Genomic DNA, 23,670 nt, shown 5'->3' with positions numbered 1-23,670 from the left:
GATACGCTAAATAATAAAGCAACAGAGATGTTAAAATTCTCCAATTATATAGACCACTATATAATTTGAGACTTTTAACATCTCCCTTGCTTTATTATTATACAAAGCATTACCTCTGATGTAAAAGTAATTTTTAACATTCTTTTTAAAATTCAAAATAGTTTGTATTATCTCATACTTGTGGTATTATCTCACTTGTGGGATAGGGTGGGGTATAAATTGAATAAATAATAATTTAAGATGAGTTTGTATAACTTCATGAAGTCTTCTGCTTGGTTTCTAATCTTTTATTGCCATCTAATCCTTAATCTAGTGAAAACAACTGAAGAGTTTTATTCAATTAGACCTGTGTATATAATGAAGATTATTTATAGAGCTTTAAATATTAAAAATATAGTCTAAAATCAACTATTTTCTATTATTTTTGATTCTGTGTTAAATTAGGAATATAAGAACCAAATATCAAAGAAATGTCACTTCAAGAGCTTCCCTAGTGGGAAAAAATCTTGTTAATTTTTTTTGTTGCACTATATAAAATTGCAATCTGGAAGGTATGAATTACACTCAGCAATGACTGATGCTGTTGCTTACTTGGGCACAAGTTTGGGATTGATGGTTATCTGATCCTTTTCAACCTGATAATTCTGGTAAACAGCAGATTACATAAGTGACAAGGTAGCTGTAGTTTGTATACATCTGAACTACATCTACAGGTTCAGTACTAAATATTAACATTAAAAACTCCAACCGAGAACCAAAGGTAAAAATGTTCCCATATATGTAAAAATGAAAAGACCATGGGCTGTCTGATTCCTAAAGATAATTGCTTCTTTGAACATGTGTTTAAGATTTCGCTGCAGGAATATTACCAGGGCCTTTTGGCCAATACTAGATTTACCATCACACTTCTCCGGGCCAGTAGTAAGTGAAGTTGGTTAGAACAAACATTCCAATTAATCCTTACTGGGGAATTGACTGCTGCTATGTCCAGAGGAGAAGTGATCGTTTGTGATTAGAAAGCTATGTGCTACTCGTGTTTTCTCTCTTAACAAAATACATTCACTGGGGTGCTACCCATATCCCAAAGCAAAACACAATAAACCTAAGTGTGTACTGCATTGGTGTTCTGCTTTTCTTCTCTGAGGCCTAAATTAACAATTTAAATATTAAAAACAAATGTATTCTGGGTGGGTCCTGATTCGAAGGATGGCTCCTGTAGGCCCCCAGGTGCAAGCCATAGACCCAGAGCCCTTTGGCTTGAGCCCCTGGGTGTGCCCAGCCCTTATAGCGGCAGTAAAGAAGCAAGAAAAAACAGCTGAGATTATGTGCAGCTGGCAAGATGTTCTGCAATAATTCCTTTCCTTTGTTTGTGGTGGTACAATTCGGTTCCATGAGAATGTTTTCACAGAATGTATTATTGAGTGATGGTGAATATTCACAAAATAGTCTAGGCAAAATAGAAGTGTGGGGGGGCATGGCTGGAAATGCCCAAACGATAGAAGTCTTCTGTCAGGGGGCTTACTCCTGGTTTTCAGGTATCAGCAATGGCCCAAAGTGTACTTTTCAGCCTCTGGTGATTTCCAGATGCACCCTCTGCTGGAAGATCAGGATTTAGCTGTTACCGCACATATTTTAGTGAGCTTTTAGATTAACAGAGTAATCAAGGCTACCCTTTGGCAACATTTGGAAACACTGTTGTTTGTACAACCTGATTCAGAACACTAAACTTTAAAATTACATAGTGTAAACTGATCAAAAATATACAATTTTCTGCAATAAAGAATAACAGCTTACGTAAACACAAAATACTGATTGGGTGCAAAAGCTGCCTAGGTTCTGCACAAGAGGTTTGACTTACAACACACCTCATACTATATTTAAAAAAAAAACACCACACCTGAAACCTTGTTTTTGAAATATCCTTCAGTTTCAAAAGATATTTTCCAATGGCATAAGAGATGTTACTAAATAAAAGCTAGTTATTTATTGCTACCATTTGTATGCCAGCCTTTCAGCACATTAAGACACTTGACTGTACAGAACTAGATTCATAGTCCTTTTAGGTTCTACTGATAACTTTCAAAAGCTGAAAACTCAAGCTCCTAGAACTGCAGTTTCCTGACACCCTTTCCTCCATTGCTGCCGCCTCCTTTTTGCTGTCAAGTCACAGCTGACTTAAGGCGACCCCATAGGATTTTCAAGGCAAGGGACATTCAGAGGTGGTTTGCCATTGCCTGGTTCTGTGTCATGATGACCCTGGTATTCCTTGGAGGTCTCCCATCTGAATACCAGCCAGAGTGATCCTGCTTAGCTTCCAAGATCTAATGAGACTGGGCAAGCCTGGACTATCCAGGTCAGAGCTTGCAACCCCTGATTGTCCCCAAAACCTCTCCCAAAGTTCCGGGGAACCTCCAGGTGAAGTGTGTGGCTACACAGAGTGGGTGGGAATCATTGTAAATTAGAGACACTACCTCTGCTCTCAGTAAAGCATAAATGGATCCAAGCTGTTTGGACTAGTGACTAAAAGGGATATTTTCTAATAGCAGGACAATACATGAGACTGTCTCTAGAAACCAGGAGAGAGGCTTACTCAGTGCTGGCTAATAAGGTTTATAGGGAGGAAGATATTGTATCTTATAAAGTCAAACATACATATGTATTTTCATTTTATAAATGGCAGAAGACACTCAACCAGTGCACACAAGCAAGAAAGAGGAGGGAAAGGAAAAGGAAAGGAGAGAATGAAAGAGAGAGAAGGAAAGAAGGAAGAAAAGAAAGGAAGGAAGGAATAAGGAAAAGAGAAAGAAAAGGAGAGAAGTAAAGGAGGAAAAGATGGCAAAGAGATGGCTGGAGGGAAGGGAGGCTCTCCCACCCACCCCATCAAGCCCCTGCCACCCCACGGATCCTTTACTTACCGCTTCGGTGTGGGTCAGGGAAGCCAGGTGTGGGGCTCTCCAGGCCTCCCCTGGGCCACAGCACTTCAGCAAACTGGCGGCAGGGCTCTCCAGGCCTCCCCCAGGCCGCAGCGCTTCAGTGCTGGCCCAGGGAAACCAGCGGCGAGGCTCTCCAGGCCTCCCCCGGGCCGCAGCGCTTTGGTGCGGGCCTGGGGAAGCTAGCTGTGGGACTCTCCAGGCCTTCCCCCGGGCCACAGCGCTTCGGTGCAGGCCCAGGGAAGCCGGATGCGGGGCTCTCTAGGCCTCCCCCGGGCGGCAGCACTTCTGCGTGGGCCTGGGGAAGCCAGCAGCTGGCCTCTTTAGGCCTCCCCAGGGCTGCAGCGCTTCGGCTGTCACTACCATTTGCGCCCGCTTCTCCATTTTATCCTCACACCAACTCTGTGAGGCAGGTGAGGCTGAGAGTGTGTGACTGGCCCAAGGTCACCCAGTCGGCTTCCATGGCAGGGTGGGTAATTTGAGACTGGGTCCCCCAGATCCTAGTCTGGGGCTGTAACCACTACACCATGCTGGCTGTCTAGCTCCCCAGCTGCAGAATGGGAATAATAACCTACATAATTTATAGAATGAAAAGTGGCTTGATTGTTTAAAATGATAAATAAAATAAAAATCCTAAAAATAGGATTAAGCTACCCGAGGGCAGGAAGAAAAGGCACTACACAGTTGCATACATTGCTTGTATTTCCACTCAGACACCGCATAGTCCTGCGCTGCTTTGACAATTTTGACATACTTCCATGTAAAGCAAAGCAGCCCTTGTACATCTTTTGGGACAGTTAGGAACAGTAGTTTGGAACCCATGATACATCTCTGCCATCATAATGAGATTTCTTCCCTCTTCCTGCTGCCTACCAAATTACCCTTTAACTGTGACTCCTGTGAGAGACAGCGGACTCTCAGGACCAGCATGAAGGGCTCATCGAAAGTCTGTTGCAGGAGATTCTGCTGCTCAGAAGTGGGAAACTGCTATATTTAAGACACTGTGACAATTTCACAAAATCTGTTTTTTATTTTTGTTTTTTGCTAAAGCAAGTACTTATTTCCAATTCCTTTATGGACTACCTGGGCCAATAAAAAGTATTGTATCCCTTGCTTGGTATTTCATCGTTTTACAAGGATAGCTTTTGCTTTAATATGTTTCTAGGATTTCCAATGTACTAAGCTCAGGGGTTTTTTTTTACAGACCCTGAAATATGCTGCTAAATTCCAATTACCAGTCTAACTAAATTGAAGGATTAATTTTAAATCTTTGGATAAATTCCCTTTAAGCTACCACTAGTCCAATAAGTAAGCAAGATAAAATAAACAAGAGTGCAAAAAAAGGGGGGCAGAGTTTTTTGTTTTTTGTTTTCTTGGTACCCCCTTAGACATGCCTGTATAGGATGCTCTGACTTTGTCTGCTCCAAGTGATTCAAAAGGCTTTTCTGCTGACCCAGTCAAAACAGTTTAAGCAACAGCTGGCACAATTCAGACAGGCATAATTATTATTTGTGACAGAGCCTAGCACTGAGAATCTGAAATGAAATCTTGGAATATCACACGTGTGCCAACCTACCCTTCTCCACAGAATGGTTTCTTTGACCCATGAGGGGCCAGACGTTTAGCTGACAGGATAAAGTAAATATTTGTGAGGTGAAAAAAATGGAAATGTGTAGATGCTTACTAAAATAAAACCTCTGAGACTTACAAAACAGGCCTTCTTGAGGCAGTGTTGCCATTTCTAGCCTGGCCGCATAGAAAGATAGGAGCAAGATCTTGCTGTCATGCTTTTCACCTTCAAAATATTGATGCTCCTAGTTCTTTTGCAGAAGAAAGGGGCCGGTTTCTTTCTTGCTCACTCACTTGCTCTTTTGCATGCTGTCTTGCCATTAGGCTGAAGCAAGAGTAAGAGTAGTGCAACTTGCGTAGACTTTGACTTTGCTAGGAGCCCTGTGAAAAATTTTAAAAGCACTCTGCTCAGGGGCCCTCCACAGGCAACTGGGCTTTGACACTTGGCACCCGTCAAGGCTCTCATTTAATTTTTGCTACCCTGTTACTGGTCTAGAGCATTATTCTTTGATGAGAAGGAAAGGCTCCCAGTCTTTCATGCAGAACAAAACTGACAATGGTTTGATTCGCTTCACCCCACAATATTTTGTCAATGATAATTGAATCTTAAACATGTCTTACTTTTAAATGGAACACGCCTTTATAATCCTGAAAACAGTCTATATTTGCTGATTACGACAACAGTTTTTTATTGAAGTATTTAATCCTGCTTCCATATATCTCAAACAATAAATAACATACCATATATTACATACTTCAATACATCGAATGTATTCCCTTTTTCCCCTTCCCCCCTCAAAATGACCAGCAATAATTCCTTATTTTATATCTGTAACCATAAGCACACCTTTTGGAGTTTAACCAATATTTCATTATCCCCCCCCCCGCTTTTACCCATCTTATATACTCAAACCACCTCTTCTTGACTTCCACAACAGTTAAATGACCAAATCCCATGAATTCTCTATAGTCAGTTCAAAAAGGAACTACTGCCTTTTAAAACATTGACATAAGATATATTGACATTTTTGGACAACAGAGGGAAATCCACAGCAGGAAGCCATTTCCTTTGCTTTCTTGACATCCTGCTGTCCTTGTGAATCTGCAAAGAATACCAGATGGATGTGGAAACAGCCCAAACCAAGTTGAGCAAACTGAACTTTGTGTAGTTTCACAGGAACGTGTTCCCAGCAGCAGAATTAACTTTTTATAGATATGTTGCTGAATGTATTTTACAGATACATTGGTAAGTATTTGAAGGAGAGAAATTATTTTTGCTTTCTTTGGAAATGCAGAAACCAGTGCATAGTTGAAGCCTTTGTCAAGTAAATAAATAGAAAACATCCGTGCTAAAACATTTAAACCGTTTAAAGAGACTACTGTGTATATATATCCCTGTAGATTTGTTGAACCTACCCATATAAAGTAGGTTTGTGTGGACACCTAATCTCACACTTCACTCTGGAAAGAGAGAGTGGAAATTAAAGCAATTCATTTTCTAGACATCCAGAAAGTGTATCTGGATTCCAGATACAGTCCGGTCTCCAGGCCCTATCGCACAATGACATAAGCACCAATCTACTTCCATTGCTGTGGTTTTCATGCAAAAAATATGGGATCACTCCCACTTTATTTTGTAATGCTATCACCAGGCAACCGAGTCTGGAAGTTTCTAGATTTTCAATCTCAGATGGATCTGCAGAATGTCAGTTCCCCAAATCCAAGAAAAATGCAGGACTGGATGAGCTTCACAGACAGCCTTAGTTCAAAGACCACAATACCTACTAAATAACATTAATGTGGAGGCAGTAGATCTTAGCCTTTCAGTACAGCAGTCTGGTTTGGGAGGATTGCCTGGAAGGGCCAATACTATTTTCTGTTATGATCAGGTCGTATTCATCGGTGTCATATTCGCATTTAGGGGAGATTTATCCCCGGCTTGTGTTTCCCAGTCAACCAAGGCTCAGTTCATTTGCTTGAGATAACTGCATTGGTTTATAAACTTGTTCCTCGAATCACAGAAGACCGTATTGCAGAGTTTTAATCATTCTTAGTGGCTGCTATAGCATCATCTGGATAAACTATGTGACTTAATACATGGAAAAACCTGATTTGGTCTCAACAGTAGGACTGTATTGTATCTAAAAGGCTGGAAAGGGCCTGAATACTAAGAGGGAATTTTTATAGGTCTATTTGCTGTAGAATTAGATTTGCATTGTCAGATATATGCAGGCACAGGAATAAAAACAAAAAATTAAACAGACACTGCTTATTGTCTTAACATTCAAATAGCTCATCGGAGGAAACTAGGTTTATTGTTATATAAGACTTTCTGCATAATGTAGCAGCCGACATTTTTAGCCCTCTGTATGGGAGGTATTTTCCCCTTTGTCTTCATAGAAAAGACGGGATCAGTTTGCACTCTTCTTGTCTTATACATGGCCTTAGTGTGGCTCTTGCTATGAAAAATGTTTGATTTCAGAGTGTTTTCAGTACATAAGCTACAGCAGATTCAACTACTTAATCACTGTCATGAGAGCCCAAATGGGGTTGCAGCCAAGGAATGATAAGCAGAGTTCTGTTTATCGAATGGATCTTTCTTGCCTCCATATCTTACACAGCCACTGAAAAAAACTTCTCTAGATGGTTAGGCATCCCTCAAGAACTTTGTGGGGTGCATCACAGGGGGGGCTTGCATTTGAATGATGAACCTGTCCCACTTGCCCTACAACACATTTGGATCCAACCTTATATGTATGGTTAGCAAGAGTAGGGGCTATTAGGTCTTGCTTGCATGGATTGTCTCCCCAATTTATGTTGAACATTACATGACTATTACCTGGCTAATCACTGTTGCCAAGATATGGACCAGATGGATATTTGGTCTGATACAGCAAGGGATGTTCACGGAGTCCAATGATTAAAATCCCTGTGCTCAAGTTAACAGCCTGATAGTGCCACTGCTGACTTCAGAATTTTCTCATGACAAGACATTAATATGGGCCATACTTAATGCCCTCAATTCGTGAAGCAGTGGACAAGCCACAAACTATGTAATTACGTTCATTTGGGTGTGGAAAGAATGTTAGGGATGAGTTCATCCATAAAAAGCTAGCAACACAGAGGACACTAGACAATTTGGGAGTTGCTCAACCGTGCCCTTAACAAGCATTGCACAATTGAAGTTTCAGACAAGACCAGAAAATTTTTAAACTGCATGGTCTGGAAGTGGCAATGTAGCAATAGTTATAGTAATGGCTTGTTCTGTCATGAACAAATTCCAAACCTTCAATTACCCACTGCTATAATGGTTCCAGAGCAGCTAAAGGGGTAAAGATGAACATGTTATACACACCATTTTAAAGGTCACTAGCTAATGTTCTTAATGCAGCCATAAAACATGTGCTGTAACCTTGTTGTTCAGTACTGCCATTCAGTCCAAAAGTTTCTCTAACTGCAGTATGGCATGGATTACAGCATAAATCCTCTAAACTCTAGAGACTAGCTGGCCCTTTATCCAAATAAATGGGGTGGGGAGAGAAACATAAGCCAAACACCACAAACTGCAACAGTCTTAAAACCCGTACAAGATTTTGTGGTCTAGTTAGACCAGGGAGAAAATGCCATTTCTGAACACTTGTTATTTTGACCTACCAAAATATTGATGCAAGAATCCAAAACAAGGCAGCTAAATCTAGAATTAGATCTCTGAACTTTCTCAAAAGTTCAGTGTGAACTTTGGCAAGCATTTTATGTTTAACCATTCAAATTTCCATTTCTAACACAGGTAGCTGCAGTTTCTCTGTGTTTTAGTCCGTCTTACCCTCTCCCATATTGTTTCCTAAATACAGCTCTACACAATGCCTCTAAAACTTAAAATTAGCAACTTTTAGACACAATTTGAGTTGTTTCCTAAACCCCAAGAGACATTCTACACTTCACCCTTGAAGGGAAATGCATGTCTTCTGTGTGTATACTGAACTACAAGAAAGTGGGGGGGGGGGAATCAGCCCCAAGGATCAGCTGTCTATATTCAACATAATTGCTTTACAAAATAACAAATGTAGACTAGAAACAGATAGGCCAGGACAACAAGGCGTTGTACCCCATACACTCTCTAAAAAGCTGCTCCTGGTATTCGATGGACCTCCAGAATAGTACTCAAATGACCTGCAAGGGGCTGCAGCCAGAAAGAAAGGAAATAGCCACCCTGTCCTGTGCAGAGGCACTTAGGCTATAACCCAGTGCTTAATGAACTGAGCCAGCTGGGCTGGGAGAAAGAACCCAGGAGAGAACTGCTAGGAAGGTGTGTGTGTTTTTTTGCCTTTCCTAAACCACTAAATTACTAGAGAGCATTAACTGAGGTTGCTTTATGAGAGGACAACATTTGAGGGCGAGTGGGTGACTGTAGCCTGTTGGAGAGTGACGTTTTTTGTCTGGCTCTGTTCGGGTCTTTTGTCAGGTCTGTTACTCATTGAGCAAGGTCTCTCTCCCTGGGGCGGATTGCAGGTCCTCCCCTCTGCTGTCACTGCTGGGAGGCAGGGGCTGCGGGCCTCTGAACTGTAAGGCTCCTCCTAGGCAGAGGCACAAGCCTTTGGTATGAGTTGAAAGGCAAGAGTCAAAGGGTTTTTGGCCTGTGGCTCTTAGCCTGGGGACCCTACATCACTCTAGGTACCTTTAAACCACTAAGCAGTTATGAAGGTAAGAAGCCAGCAGGGGAGTGGGAGCTATCCAGTGTTTTGCAGACAGTGTCACATTTATGATTGTCTACCCACTGGGTGGAAATTGTGGTTGTGTGCTTGCAGCTCTCAGGGATCAGGTTCATTCCACTGACACTAGGGTTGCTGATGGGCGTTTGCATTCGGCATAAACGGAGCTGAAAAAATACAAAAGGAAATACTACTTTACACAGAGAGTGGCTAAAATGTGGAATTTGCTGCTAGAGGATGTTTTGATGGCTATAAGAATAAACAGCTTTAAAAGGGGATCAGACAGATTCATGGGGGACAGGTCTATCAGTGGCTACTAGCCATGGCGACTGAGGGGAACGTCCACATTCAGAGGCACTAATTCTCTGGGAGGCAACATCAGGGGGCGGCCTTGGCTCCTATGCCCTGCTGATGGCCCTCCAGAGGAACTGCCCGGCCACTGTGTGAGCAAGGATGCTGGACTAGATGGACCAGTGGTCTGAAAAACCAGGGCTCTTCTTATGTTAATGCTGGAAGAGAGATTTAAATCATTCGTATGGTTCCAAATTCCTGCCTGCAGTGCACAATCTGTTGTGTTTAGATATGCTGGGAAGCCAGAGGCACTCTTACTACATCTATCAACAAACTCATCACCTGTTACCATTCTAGGTGTAAGCTCCAAGCAGATTCATACACACAAGCACTCTCTGTGCCGGAAATCTGGTAAGGTGAACTAGTCTTCATTTTTTTCACTTGTTTTCACAATGCAGTCAGCTACTTTTGTGCTTTTTAATCATAATACATACACATTGTTAATGTTATAAAGTTTAATAAATTATTGTTCAAGCTTTAATTCTTTCAGTTATGGTACTATAAAAGCTATAATGTTATATGATAGTCTACAAACTCTTTGTACAGGTTTTTTTGATCTGTAAGAAACAAAAGTTCGCAGCTTTCCTTCCAGGCAATTTAATGAATACAAAATATTGCTGCTGATATGAACTTGTGCGGTATTTCTTCACATTTGCTACCCGTGTAGTTTGCATAAGTTAACTAAACGATACTTGTGTAAACTCGTTAAGCCACACAATGTGAGGCAGACTGTGTACTTGTATCGGAGTAAAAAATATACAAACTGTTAAAAACAAGTCCCATTATATTGGCTTACATTGTTAAATGTACACTGACAGTTAACAAAAGGGAAAATGAATTGGATCACTGGAAGGAAAGGTTAAATTTACTAATACATGTAAGCCTTAAAATGGAAGAGAAAGATATGATAAAGAAGCTTTTACAGGATATCTGAGACAGTGTTAAGATGGTCCATCTAGTACTGTACCAGAGCTGCCTCCATAGTTCAGGATGTTCAATGATTTTTTTAAAGCCAAAGATTCCTGTTTACTATGATTACAGATGCATACACACTCTAGGTAGTGACATTAACTACCATTTTGCATGTCAAAACGTTAATTGCTTTCTTGCATAGTCCAAGTCGTGGCTATAAAAAGACACTTGCTAACATGTTCAAGTTGAAAACACCCAGTGCATAAATTAGACCAATGTGGCCTGGCAGACACACTTGAGGATACTTCAAAGCTTGTCGCATGTTGCTTTCCTAAAGCAGGATTAGCACAGTGTGTAACCTGGGTTGACAGTATGCCAGAAATAAATGGGTTGCAGAGTGTGTTTCCTCCAATACAAGGCAGGGATGCACTTCGAAGTTCCAGTAGACACCGATGATTTCAGGACTACAAGCTCCCTCCACGCTCCGCTCCTGGCAGTGGCACTGCATTCTTAGAAATATTCTTCCTCTTCATCAAAAAAACCATTTTCCAGAGCATACGCACAGTCTGCACTTGACACAGCTTGGCAGGCACCTTTATATTCTTGAATTGATTCATAAAGGGAGTACAGTTGACACAGTAGTGACATATCTAGCTGCCGGAGGCCAACCTTGTAGAAGAGAAACACAATATTAGTATTTATGGCTTTGTTTTACTTGTAAAATGCTGGCCAGTGCATATTTCTTTTTCTCCACAGGGATTTAGCCCCAAAGACACAGTGTTGTACCTGACAATTATGCAACACAGCAAGATAATTAAATTACTTGGGAGATTCCACCCTACTGAACTAACAAGATGAAATAGTTGTGGGGAAAGCGGCATTACAGGACGCGATGTCGTAAAGCATTCCTGATGCTTAAGTCATGGTGCCATGCCCTCTTTAAAAGCCAAGAATCCCTGTAATCCTAGGCTGATACACTGTTTTATTAAGGACAAAAGAAACAAAATGATGTAATAGCTTTTACTGAGGCCAACCCAAATAAGACAAAGGGAAAACTAGACACTGCGAGTCAGACTTCTGTCTCAGAATTAGGTTGACACTGATTTTCCTATTAAGCAGGTGGTTGGGGGCAATTTAAAGTGCTGCATCATCTACCGGCAATGTGTGATAGCTTCTCTCACTTGTGTTCCCTCTAAAGCTGCTTCTCTTTAGGCATTTTTCTCCTGGGGTTTGTACAAGTGTGTTCCATGATTTCTAGCTTGCCCCTAAAGCAGAACACACTGGGCAATGCCTATGTAAAGCAAATAGGCCTCACAGCACCGCTGTCCTATGTTCCACTTTTCCTCATAAGCATCCTAAGGGGAGGTGTTCTATGACATCAGAATTCACCTAGCTCAGGGGTGGCCAAACTGTGGCTTGGGAGTTGCATGAAGCTCTATCACACATATTGTGTGGCTTCCAGCAGGGAGGTTGGAGAAACAAAAGGAAGGCATGCCTTCCCTATCTGTCTTCCCTTCCCTAGCCAGCGTTCCCCTCCCTGGGTAAGCTTGAGGTGGGGGAAGCAGTAAAAGAAAGCAACTTTAACTTGAAATGCATTCTCAAAGCCGCCCCCCCCCCCCAGCCAGCTTGGAGAAGACATTTGTCTCTTTAAATCCTTTCTCCAAGACAAGCCAGCCAATGTGCGGGCGTGCAGGGGGTGGGATTCGAGTACAGATTTAAAGTTCAAGTTCTTTTCTTTCCTCCTCTCTCTCCCTTCCCCATCGTTCTTTCTTTCCTCCCTCCCCCCATTTAAAGTTGAATGTGTTCTCCAAGCCCTGCCACACCGGCCAGGTGGCTTTGCTTGGAGAAGGCATTTGTCTCTTTAAATCCCTTCTCCAAACGTGGCAGCGGGGGGTTGGAGAACACATTTAAAGTTGCTTTCTTTCCATCTCCCCCCTCCCCATTTATTTGCTTTCTTTCCACCTCACTCTCTCTTCTCTCTCTTCCCCTCCCTTCCTTCCCCTCTCTCATCTATTTGCTTTCTTTCTTTGTTTCTTTCTTTCTCTCTCTCTCTCCCCCTTCTTCCCTCCCTCCTCCCCATCTATTTGCTTTCTTTATTTCTCTGTTTCTCTCTCCTTCTTTCTTTCCACCTCTTTCATTCTTTCCACCTTTCTCTTTCTTTCTTCCTTCCTTCCACCCTCCCTAATTGCTTTCTTTCCACCTTTTTTCTTTCTTTCTCCCTTCCTTTCCTCTCCCTCCCCCATCTGCTTTCTTTGTTTCTCTCTTCCTTTCTCTTTCATTCCACCTCTTTCATTCTTTCCATCTCTCTCTTTCTTTCAGACAAATGTCATTAGCAAACAAATAATATCATTGGATAAATAAGTATCATTACCAATATCTGTTTTTACCCCTTTTGTTTATATTTTTGGTAGTCTCATCTAATGTTAATAAAAGCATATTTGCATATTTTTAATAAAAATGTGTGTATAATATTTGTTCATGTCTTGTGGCTCTCAGACATCTGACGTTTATTCTATGTGGCTCTTACATTAACCAAATTTGGCCACCCCTAGCTAAATAGAGAAATTGGAAACAAATTCTTGAACTGCCCAAGAGTAACAAAGGTACAACTTGCACTTCTCAGGCCTGCTTCCCATGTTACACAGGGTTGGCTCCTATACGTCTGTGAACAAGGCAAGGTAATGGAAGCGATTTCTCACCTTCCCCTTCCTCTAATGGCCTCCAATTCCCCCAGAAATACCACTACTTAGTACTGAGGAATGGGATTCTATGTGGCTTCCTGCCATGCGAGTACTACAATTCCCCCTCCATACCATATGCCACTTCCTCCAGTGGTGGTCATTCAAGGGATGCAGGAGGCTGCCCGGGGAAGGGATGACCAATGAAAACTGCTTCCATGCACTCCAAGTCCATAAGTATAGGATTCAAAACACTATTTCTACACATGGGTGCACTCTGGGAGGGGTGGGGAGGGGAAGTGTATGTTGCTTGAGAAAATGATATGAATGTTCTTTTTGCTGTGAACACACAGACTACAGCAGATATGGCACTTTAATTAGTTGTCAGTGGATCTTGCTGAATCATGGATCACCGGATTCACCTCATATGGCAAGGACTAAGAAGAAACATAAAATTATGCTGAGAAAATAATACCATATTGTCTCTTGCCTCTGAAGCCAAACAGAAACATGATGCTGATGGAACAGAAGAACTTCCCACGGGATGTGGTGTGCACCCAGCATTTCCTGTGAATTGGCATTCAGGCACTAAATTGATCTGATTTAAATCAAATCCACCCTGGTCACTACCAGTGTTCCCTCTAAGCTGAGTTAGCCTGAGCTAGCTCACAGTTTTTAGCCTCCGGCTCACAGGAAGGAGGGCTCCAGAGCAAACTAATTGATGCAGTAGCCAAATCACCGGCTCACAACTTTAGTGCCAGTAGCTCACAGAGTAGAATTTTTGCTCACAAGACTCCACAGCTTAGAGGGAACGTTGGACTCACTACATATAGCAGGGCTGCATGCATCGCAGTTCAGTCTGAGTGCAATACTGAGAGCAGGTAACTTAAGTTATTCTGTCCCGCCATCATCACATTCAAGTCAGGCCTCACGTAACTCTTCCCAAGCCATGCCTTTCCAGTGCTCATCAATGCAAGTGTCTTGAAAAAACAGAAGAGGGGGGGGATAGGTCCTGTTAAATTTTGAATCCTTGACTTCAGCATCTGAGACCATAGTATACTGCTTAGTCAGCCTTGCAAAACTGACACCATACCAGGTATTAACTTCTTGTCTGCCCTTCAAGAAGATAATTCCAGCAAATGCACAAAATTATCTTGCAGGTCTCACCTTTGGTACTAAATACACATAAGTCAAACCAGGTGAAGGAACACTGCATCAGAGGTGAGTGACAGCTGCAGGTATTTGAAGAGGGTGGCAAGCTGAAAAAGCCAAACAATAGAATGGGCAAGGATGATAAGACAGCTGTCAATTAGGTTCCCTCTAACAGGATAATTTCCAAATAATCAGGACTGCCTATCTCAGTATTTTTACCCAGAAAACATAAGCAAGATTTATGAGTATGCTCATATCCAGTTAGTTTCACCTTTGAGGCATGATCTTATATCCACACAGTTATCTACCTTTACATTTAACACCATGTAGGATACTTTACAACACCAGCCACACAAACGGGCTCTAGGTCCCATCAATACTTCATTGCTACATTGACTTCTACAAATACTGTTGCTGAAGTCAACAAGACTGAAGTTGCACATTTAAGCAGGCATACGCATACTCAAGTATCGGCTAGTGTCTGTGCATGTAGATGCAGATTTAGACATTAATTACTGTGGCTTTCTTGCTGAGCCATGGTTTGTCATTTCTCCTGCCTACAAACTAAGGATCCGAAGCTTTAATCCAGATTCTCAAATCCCCTGCTCTTGCTCTTCTTCCTATCCTCCACATCTCCCCCAGCTTTCAACCTCCTGCCTTCTTGTTCCCTCTTTCCTCCTGTTCCTATCCCATGTAAGGCCCCTTTCCTTTTTGCTACTCAATTGTACATGCAAAGTCAGGAAGAGTACTCTGTTTAGTCCATGTCTAGTATTGCTGTGTTATCCCAATCAGCTGCTGTGTAAGGCCAAGCATGCGAAGAGTGTCCTCCACACATGTCAAACTGGAACAGCTAAAAGGGGATTGGTTGAGTCTTGTTGTACAGACAGTTCCCAGCAATAAGTCTGCCAGGAAAGGAAGACAGATATTTGACCAGCCAAGTAACTTTATTACCCTATCCAAGGTACAGAAGAGAAAAACGGAGAGCAAGATGGTAGTACAAGACCACACGACTGAACTATTCAATGGCAACAATGCAGCAAGTTACATGTGGCAACCCAATAAAAATGATCACTTTAGTACAAGCATAGTGTTCAGCTGTATTTTGTTGTTCAGTCGCACAGTCGAGTCCGACTTCGCGACCCCATGGACCAGCTCCCGCCAGGCCTTACGGTCTTCCGCCATCCTCTGAAGTTTGCTCAACTTCATGTTTGTTGCATCTATTACACTGTCTAACCATCTCATCCTTTGCCGTCCCCGTCTTCTTTGACCTTCAATCTTTCCCAGCATCAGGGTCTTCTCCAGTGAGTGCTCCCTTCTCATTTGGTGGCCAAAGTATTTGAGCTTCAGTTTCATTATCTGGCCTTCCAGGGAACAGTCAGGGTTGATTTCTTTTAGGATTGACTGATTTGATCTCCTTGCAGTCCAAGGGACTCTCAGGTATATTACTTTACACTAAATAACCAATTTTAACCCAAACTATGTTCCTCCCACCTAGCTAGTCAAGAGAAACCGACCCAAAGAGAAGACTTGGGTGATGGGCTGCCCCAAAAGGGATCCAAAGATGCAGAGGCATAAACAGAGAACAATTTTTAGGCAGGAAGGTAGGAATCCCTCACTGGGTGTGGCATGTTATGTGAGATGATCATACAAACAAATGGAAAACAAGTAATAGAGAAGCTAGGAAGTGGGTAGAAAGACATGGAGGGTTTAACTCAGGTGTGAAAGCAGAATGGGAAAAGGAAAAGAAGAAAATCCAGAACAAAAAAAAATGGAGGACTTGACATGGCTTTCTTCCACATCTGGATTTACCTGGTCTAAAGGGAAACACTGCTCTTAGCCAAATTTGGTGCAGAATTGGGATCCACGATAGCACTAGGCCAAAAACACAGGCTCTGGGTGCCCTCAGGCAGAATCTGGGCTGCACTGTGGTTAGTGCAACTTTAAGATCTGAGACTACATGGGTGAAAGGTTCAAAATCCAGAGTGTCATTTCAAACTTTTTACTGTAAATGAGTACACCAGGAAAGAGGACCAGGGTGATGTAATGAGACCAGGAGATGTGTCTGGTTGCAGACAGCTGAAATAGCAGTGGGAACATGTTATTTATTATCGTATACACAGGAAGCATATAACAATATAGAACACATAACCAAGTTGATACAACAGGAATAATTGGACAATCCCCCTAAATGCTAATATCTAAATTTTCAATCTACTCAATCATAGCTGGGGAGAGTTCAAAGAGCTCCATCACATCTCCCTGGAAAGCATGATGCTCACAGATAGAAAATTGTTTGGCCGGCTGCACCACAATCGCATTCGGGTCCTGGTATTTTGGTATTATAGAGCAAGCAGGATTTAGACCCCATCATAGTTGTGAAGACATCAGCTTAACAACTTTCATTGAGGCAGGTATCAGAAGTGTCTTAAGACATCAGCAGTTTTCGTCGATCTAACAGTCTGGAGGGATAGTCTGCTGTACAAGTTTTTACAAGTTTCCCCCTGCAGAACATTATTTCAACTCCTAAATAACATGCTGAATGATAGAACTTTCCAAGTAATTATGGGTCAATCAGCAAGCAGAAGGAACTGAACAACAGTCTACCCAGGGCTCTGTCCTCACTCCTGTTCTTTTCAATCTATACATCTCTGATGTTCCTGAGATGGTATCCAGGAAGTTTGCTTATGCCAATTACATAGAAACTGCAGTGAGGCACAAATTAATTGAAAGGACTGAGGAAATATTGACCAGGGACCTCAAGGTTTTGGCTGACTACTACCGTAAATGGCAGCTTATCCCAAGTCCAGGAAAAACAGAATGCTCCTGTTTCCATCTCAGAAACAATCTTGCCATCCATGCACCTAAGTACCTTGGCATTACCCTAGACAGCACCTTGAGCTATAAACACCATTTTAACCAATGTAGCAACAAAAATACGCACACACAACAACATTCTCTAAAAATTATGTGGTACAATTTGAGGTGCATCTGCTACAACTCTTAGATGCTCAGCTCTGCGGTTCGTGTATAGTACTGCAGAATATGGTGCTTCAGTGTGGCTCAACAGCCCCCATGTCCACAAACTTGATGCCCAACTCAATACAACAAAGAGTGGTAACAGGTGTGACTCAGACTTGCTGACAGTGGTTGATAGCCCTTCCTAGGTTTATGATGGAATTACCAAGGAAGTTTCTATTGTGAAGGAGATTCTGAGAAGTCTGGTTATTGTCCTGCAATCTCAAGTCATTACTCATGGCCACACGTGTGAGGAGATTTGGAGGGTCACACAAAAGATCCTTGATTAATGTTCACCAGGAGAATTCTGACAGTTAAGTAACTTCCTCTTGAAAGCACTTGGTGAAATATATGCCTTGATTGAGACACCCTGTCTTTTTAAGTGGATATTAAATGAATGGATTCATCCACACCTCTGACTTTAGAAGGAAAAGACACAGGTCTCAGTTGGAGGGAGTCTATGGGGCAACAGCTGCACCCTATTCACAGGGAAGTCATGGAAGCAGTAACAGAATACATGTTCCTGGGCTCCAAGATCACTGCAGATGGTGACCGCAGCCATGAAATTAAAAAAAACCCTGCTCCTTGGGAGGAAAGCTATAGCTAACCTAGACAACATAATAAAAAGCAGAGACATCACCCTGCCAACTAAAGTCCATATGGTCAAAGCGATGGTATTCCCAGTAGTACTGTATGGCTGCGAGAGTTGGACCATAAGGAAGGCTGAGTGCCAAAGAACAGATGCTTTTGAACTATGGTGCTGGAGAAGACTCTTGAGGGTCCCTTGGACTGCAAGGAGATCAAATCAGTCAATCCTAAAAGAAATCAACCCTGACTGTTCCCTGGAAGGCCAGATAATGAAACTGAAGCTCAAATACTTTGGCCACCAAACGAGAAGGGAGCACTCACTGGAGAAGACCTTGATGCTGGGAAAGACTGAAGGTAAAAGAAGACGGGGACAGCAAAGGATGAGATGGTCAGACAGTGTTATTGATGCAATGAACATGAAATTGAGCAAACTCCAGAGGACAGCAGAAAGCAGGAGGGCCTGGTGGGATGTGGTCCATGGGGTTGTCAAGAGTCGGACTCGACTGTGCGACTGAACAACAACAAATTCACATTGCATTTAGAAGGGCAATTCCTGCAGAAGCAGAAAATTGCATTTCCACAACGCCACATTAAAACGAATTTGCCTGATAACGCTGAGAACATTAAGTACTCTTCACTGGCAACTTGCAGAACCTTTGACTATTATTTTATTTGCTTCTCCAAAACATTCTACTAAAATTAATGGTAAATACTGGAAAGGACATTCTAAGTCCCGTGAATGTCTGGATGCTTTGAGGCCTTTTGAAGAACCTCTCTGGAATACCCCTTTTGAAGAACCTCTTCAGAATACACGAAACAGGAGGACACACACTGCAGCCCTCTACAAATACTAACCACATGCTGCCCCACACTCACATGAACCCTGAATGTATCTGATTCACATTGTGAATTTAATTAGTTGCAGAAAAACATCTTGCATCAGTCCTAAGATGCTTTAATATTACTTCGTTGGCAGCACCGTCCCACCAGATACTGCAAGGAGAAAACGGCTTTTAATCACATCTTGAAATGGCCATATTTAGTGTTCACATGCTGTGCATATTTATGAGCTCTGAGAAGCCAATTCAAAGGCTGCTTATCAGTCATTAGAACTTCCTCCAAAAGAATAAGGAGACAGACAGCTTCAGAGTATTTAACTTGGGTGTGCCAGCATGGCATAAATCATTCTCGCCTCTAGAAATTTAATTCAAAACAAAGAAGCGTTATGTACCTAATCATTAAGCCTAGCTCCACAGAGAACCAAATAGCTTGATTACCTTTAAACATTCCTTCCCTCATTAAGGAGGCATGTATTACTTCATAGTCCTTTACATTACTGTAGAATTTTAAAGAGGTTTTCGTGGGATAATGAAACAAGTGCTAACAGAACATTGTTTCTGCTAAAGGCCATCCTTGATTTTCAAAGCTCATCTATCCCATTTTATATGTGTATATGCTCTATTAAATATTAGTCAGCATTTCCATTTTAACTTAACCATTCACTCTAGAAAAAAACCTGTTCATTCTCCAGTGTCAAATGTACAACAAATGTCAATCTATATCCAAAAACAATCCTGGGGAAAATAACTCCCATCAAGTCATCAATTAACTCATATCTAAAAAGGGAAGTCAAAAGTGGGAAACAACAACCCACTATAGACAAATTCCTATTTCTGGAGCAGAACAGTTAATTTTTATAACCACATGTTGAAAGTAGATTTCTGTGTAATCTGCAACTATCAACACTTACTCCTGAGGAAGAATGAAAAATGGATTCCAGCCAGAATAGCATTTCAAGAAGAACTAAGGCATTAAACTACATCCCTTAGTTTGAGAAACTTATTTCTAAAAGAAAATAAAGAAAGAAGGACAAGAAAGAGAGAGAGAATTTAATTTGGAAAAGACTAGTAAAAAGTGCCTTTTGAACACATACTTCAGATCCTATCAGTAGTCTTTAAAAAGGTTTTCTGGCTTGCCGAGCTGCTTTCTTTGAATTACATGTTATCTTTGCTACCACAGGAGAGGTGTTTCATTCGCAAATGCCAGCCAGGTCTCAGATAAAACAGCAGCAACCTACGTAACCCTCACAGGTCTACATTCTGGCCTGTAGCTACAGTGGGGCTATTGGGGGCTCTACTCCCTTCCTTAAAGGGCCAGCCCCACAAAAAAAAATTGAGAAGATTTTAAAGAAGAAGTTCCTTTAAATACTTTTGAGAAGAAGTGGGGGGTGTGCCCCTCTACCTCCCGCAAGATTTAAAGGGCCCTCCAGCTGATCAACAGGCCATTTGCTCCTCAACGATCAGCTGAAGGGCCCTTTAAATCTTGCAGGAGGGGAGGGAGGGGGTGGCCTCGAGTCGTCAGGCTTAGGGGCAGATTGGAGCTGACATAAAAATAATGGCAGCCCCACCAGAACATTTTTTGCCCCCACAAGCCACAAAATCCTGGCTATGGGCCTGTCTACATTCAGAGAAAATTCAAGTCATCCTGCACACCCAAGGAGCCTTTGTGTTCCATGGCAAGTCTCCTTTGAAAGGGAAAGAATTGAAGGACTGTTTGTGATATGGCCTTGGGACCTGCTGTTTTTCTCAAAGGGGGAAAAACAAATGAAACACTATGTCCAAGCCCTTGGGGACAACTAAAAGCCCCAGTGTATATTTCTGCTTAACCAAAGTAGCTTCCTATTACCATGTTAGGCCCTGGTCACACGGCAAAGTTGCCGCGGGAGAGGCACGGGAGTCCTGCGGATTTTCCGGGCGTGATCTCACTCCAACATCTGGGAAGCGCAGTGCTCCCGTGGCGAACCCGTGGCTCCCCGCCGAAGGTGCGGAGTTAAAAACTAGTACCTACGAGGTACTAGTTTCCTAAAACCACAGGACAAGGGCGGATGTCTGATCGCGTTCCCGGTGGACTGACGTGACATCCGGTGCCCGCCGCTGTTCGTCTTCGCAGGTAGCGCCAACAGCGCCCAACAGCGCATGCGCACAAAGAGTGATTGCTAGTGCAATCGCGCCGCGCAGCTTCTGTGCAGGATACCCGTTTGATCGGCATTTCCGTGGCTTCTGTGCCGTGCTACAGGATACCCGTCTGATCGGCATTTCCCCCGAACCACGGGACCTCAACCGGGACGTGTGCTCGGGCAGCTGCGCATTAGTTTCCTCTGGGACAATTAGCCACGCCTCCTCCCCACGATATCCGGCCCGTGTGACCGGGGCCTTAGTTCACTAAAGGGCAGGAAATGACATTCTCCTGAAAACCAATGTAACGTTCCTACTGCTCATGCCAAGCACACAAAATGATAGACGAAAAGTTCTAGGTAATGTGAAAATTCGCTCACTAATTGGCAACATTTTGGTTGGTCCTAATAAAAATCATATCACTATTGTTTCCAGATTTTCCCTCGTAATGGACCAGCACCGCTGCCCACATTTTCTTGAGTTCGTATTGTTTCTGTAAGCCCTAGAATTGCCCTAAAAGGCAGGACCGTACAATTATACTCATAATGCAAATGTCAGCTTGAAGCCAAAGGGAATTAGTTGCAGCTCATGAAAGTTGAAGCACAGACTTTCAGAGCATGCTGATCACATTTTTGGCTAGGATCTGAAGTGACAGCATATTAACAGTATCAACAACACTGTTCTTGAAGGCAAACAGATGTGAGAAAAGGGATAATATTTTTCATCTTTAGGTCTCTGGCCAAAGGTTCCCTCACCATTTCACATCCACACAAAGCTACGTAACAGTATCAAGGAAACAGTGAATTTGTTCAGCATGCAGCTCCACAGTAGATTCAAAGTTACACGGCCCCCTAGGGGCAGCTGCCATCTGTTAATTTTAAAAGTAGGGCTTGCTTTAAACGGTCAGTTTATTAAGAGATGCCAGGGCATATCTATCGGGAAATCAAAAACTTGTGATCTAAATATCCTTCTCTACAATGTCAGATCACAAACACTTCATTGTGATAATTAAGGGCTATTTCACATACTAGCGCAGTTGTTTTTTTAGCAGGTGTCCAGATAAAATGTTTTGTAGGTACACCTTAGAAACACAAGTATATACAGGTAACAAAAAAGGCTTTTTGACTGTATACATCCTACAGAATGCCCCTCTTGCTTAATACAAAATGGGTGGCCACAAGTTGGGTCTTTTCCATGGCTCTGGACTGGCCTCCCACCAAATTTCATAAAGCACCATCCCTGTGGTGGTTTCCCCTCAGCTGCTGAAGATGTGCAGGTTTCTGAGATCTCTTCCTGCTGGACTATGGAGCTACTAGTCTAGTGAAACGCCTTAATACTTGTTCTTTAACTAGTTGGCTCCTACAGTTTTACAACTTCTGGTTGTTTTTTGGCAGAGGGGTTTAGACTTCGTATCATACGCTGTACTTTTATGCTTTTAAAGACAAGTCACAACCCCCCCAGTGAACAGGAGAGAAAAGTGATAGCCCAGTCTCATTAGATTTTGGAAGCTAAGCAGGGTCCAACCTGGTCATTATTTGGATGGGAAACCTCCAAGGAATACCAGGGTTGCCACGCAGAGGCAGGCAATGGCAAACCAACTCTGACACACCTCTTGCCCTGAAAACCCTATGGGGTCGCCATAAGTGAGCTGTGACTTTACGGCAAAAAATAAAAAAAGTGCGAAGAAGTGGGGGGGATAAAAATCAGCAGTCAGAACTCTGTAGATGCTCAGAGGCATTGCTTGCTTGCCTTCTTGGAACTAAGCCCAAACTCAAATCAACATATATAAAAGTCCTGAAAAGTACAGACGATAACGGGAAGGGGCTCGTTCCCCCTCCACCTATGGACCTCCGGACCTAGGAACGCTGCGTGGAATCCCCAGCGATGCGCCCGGGCGGGTCTCATCGGCTGCCGACCACTCACTCGCTCTCGCCGCGTACTCACCATCTCTTTTCGGAGGAGGGCCAAAGCCGCATCCAGGTTCGGGGGCTTGGGCGTCCGCGGGGACCCTCGGCCCCCTCCGCTCCGGCTCAGCTCATCCTGGATACGAGATTTCTGCGCGTAGAGCCGCTCCAAGTCCCGCCAGCGCCCTCCGGCTCCGCCCGGGCCGCCGCTGGAGGAAGAATTCAGCAGCCCGCTCAGGCTCTTGGGCAGCGGAGGCAGCCCCCCCGCCCCGCCAGCCTCGCCCCGCCCCGCGGCCTTCACTTCATGAAAGGGGAGGAGGCGGAGGCGGGGCAAGACAAAGGAGTACTTGATGCGGAAGGGAAGGGGCGTTTGTTTTTTAAATGACGCCCTTGTACACGCCTTTGAGTTACACAGAATGCGTCCAACCACCCCCACACGGGTGCTCATCTTTCCCACCCAACTCGTGTCAGGGGCTCTTTAAAAAGATATGGCCGCGAGGCTGGCCTCCCTGAGGCCCGGGGAGGCGGCCTTCGACTCCTGGGGGCAAATTCCACCTCTGGCAAATCCCACCTCTCTCACACGCAAGAGGTAATTGTGGCTCTCCCAGCTCTCGTTAGGGGCTCTTTAAAAAGTTATGGCTGCGCAGCTGCTGGCGGCGGCAACTGGGGGGTTGGGGGACGTTCCCTAGGATGCAGATTGCAGAAGGTCCTGAATCCCCAGCATTGCCAGTTAAAAAGGAGCAGGCAGTGAGTGATGTGAAAGACAGTCACCTCAGCCTATGACCCTGGAGAGTTGCTGCCAGTCTGAGCAGACAGTACTGACTTTGATAGCCCATGGGTCCGATTCAGTGTAGGGCAGCAGTAGAGAGCCAGTTTGGTGTAGTGGTTAAGTGCACTGGATTCTAATC

The 23,670-nt window shown here is 43.2% G+C and overlaps 1 protein-coding gene across 1 annotated transcript; it reads right to left on the bottom strand.

Annotated features, from left to right (window-relative positions):
• Positions 1–10,067: 10,067 nt before the first annotated feature.
• Positions 10,068–23,210, bottom strand: FAM89A (family with sequence similarity 89 member A). Its single transcript, XM_015429240.1, has 2 exons — positions 22,803–23,210; positions 10,068–11,140 (listed from the first exon to the last, which is right to left on the bottom strand). Exons 1-2 carry the CDS (start codon positions 23,208–23,210, stop codon positions 10,982–10,984), a joined length of 567 nt encoding a protein of 188 aa, XP_015284726.1. The 3' UTR covers positions 10,068–10,981.
• Between the last annotated feature and the right edge of the window lie 460 nt (positions 23,211–23,670).

This window comes from Gekko japonicus, unplaced genomic scaffold, assembly GCF_001447785.1.
Source record: "Gekko japonicus isolate JY-2015 unplaced genomic scaffold, Gekko_japonicus_V1.1 scaffold3390, whole genome shotgun sequence".
In the NCBI taxonomy this organism is placed as follows: Eukaryota; Metazoa; Chordata; class Lepidosauria; order Squamata; family Gekkonidae; genus Gekko; species Gekko japonicus.
This window is presented reverse-complemented; position numbering and strand designations above follow the sequence as displayed.

Bases quoted from the DNA above. Each gene is read 5' to 3' on its own strand.
- FAM89A (XM_015429240.1), bottom strand. From the start codon at position 23,210: ATGAGCACCCGTGTGGGGGTGGTTGGACGCATTCTGTGTAACTCAAAG. The intron at 11,141-22,802 runs GTGAGTACGCGG...CTCTTCTACAAG, and splicing joins CCCTCCTCCGAAAAGAGATG to GTTGGCCTCCGGCAGCTAGA.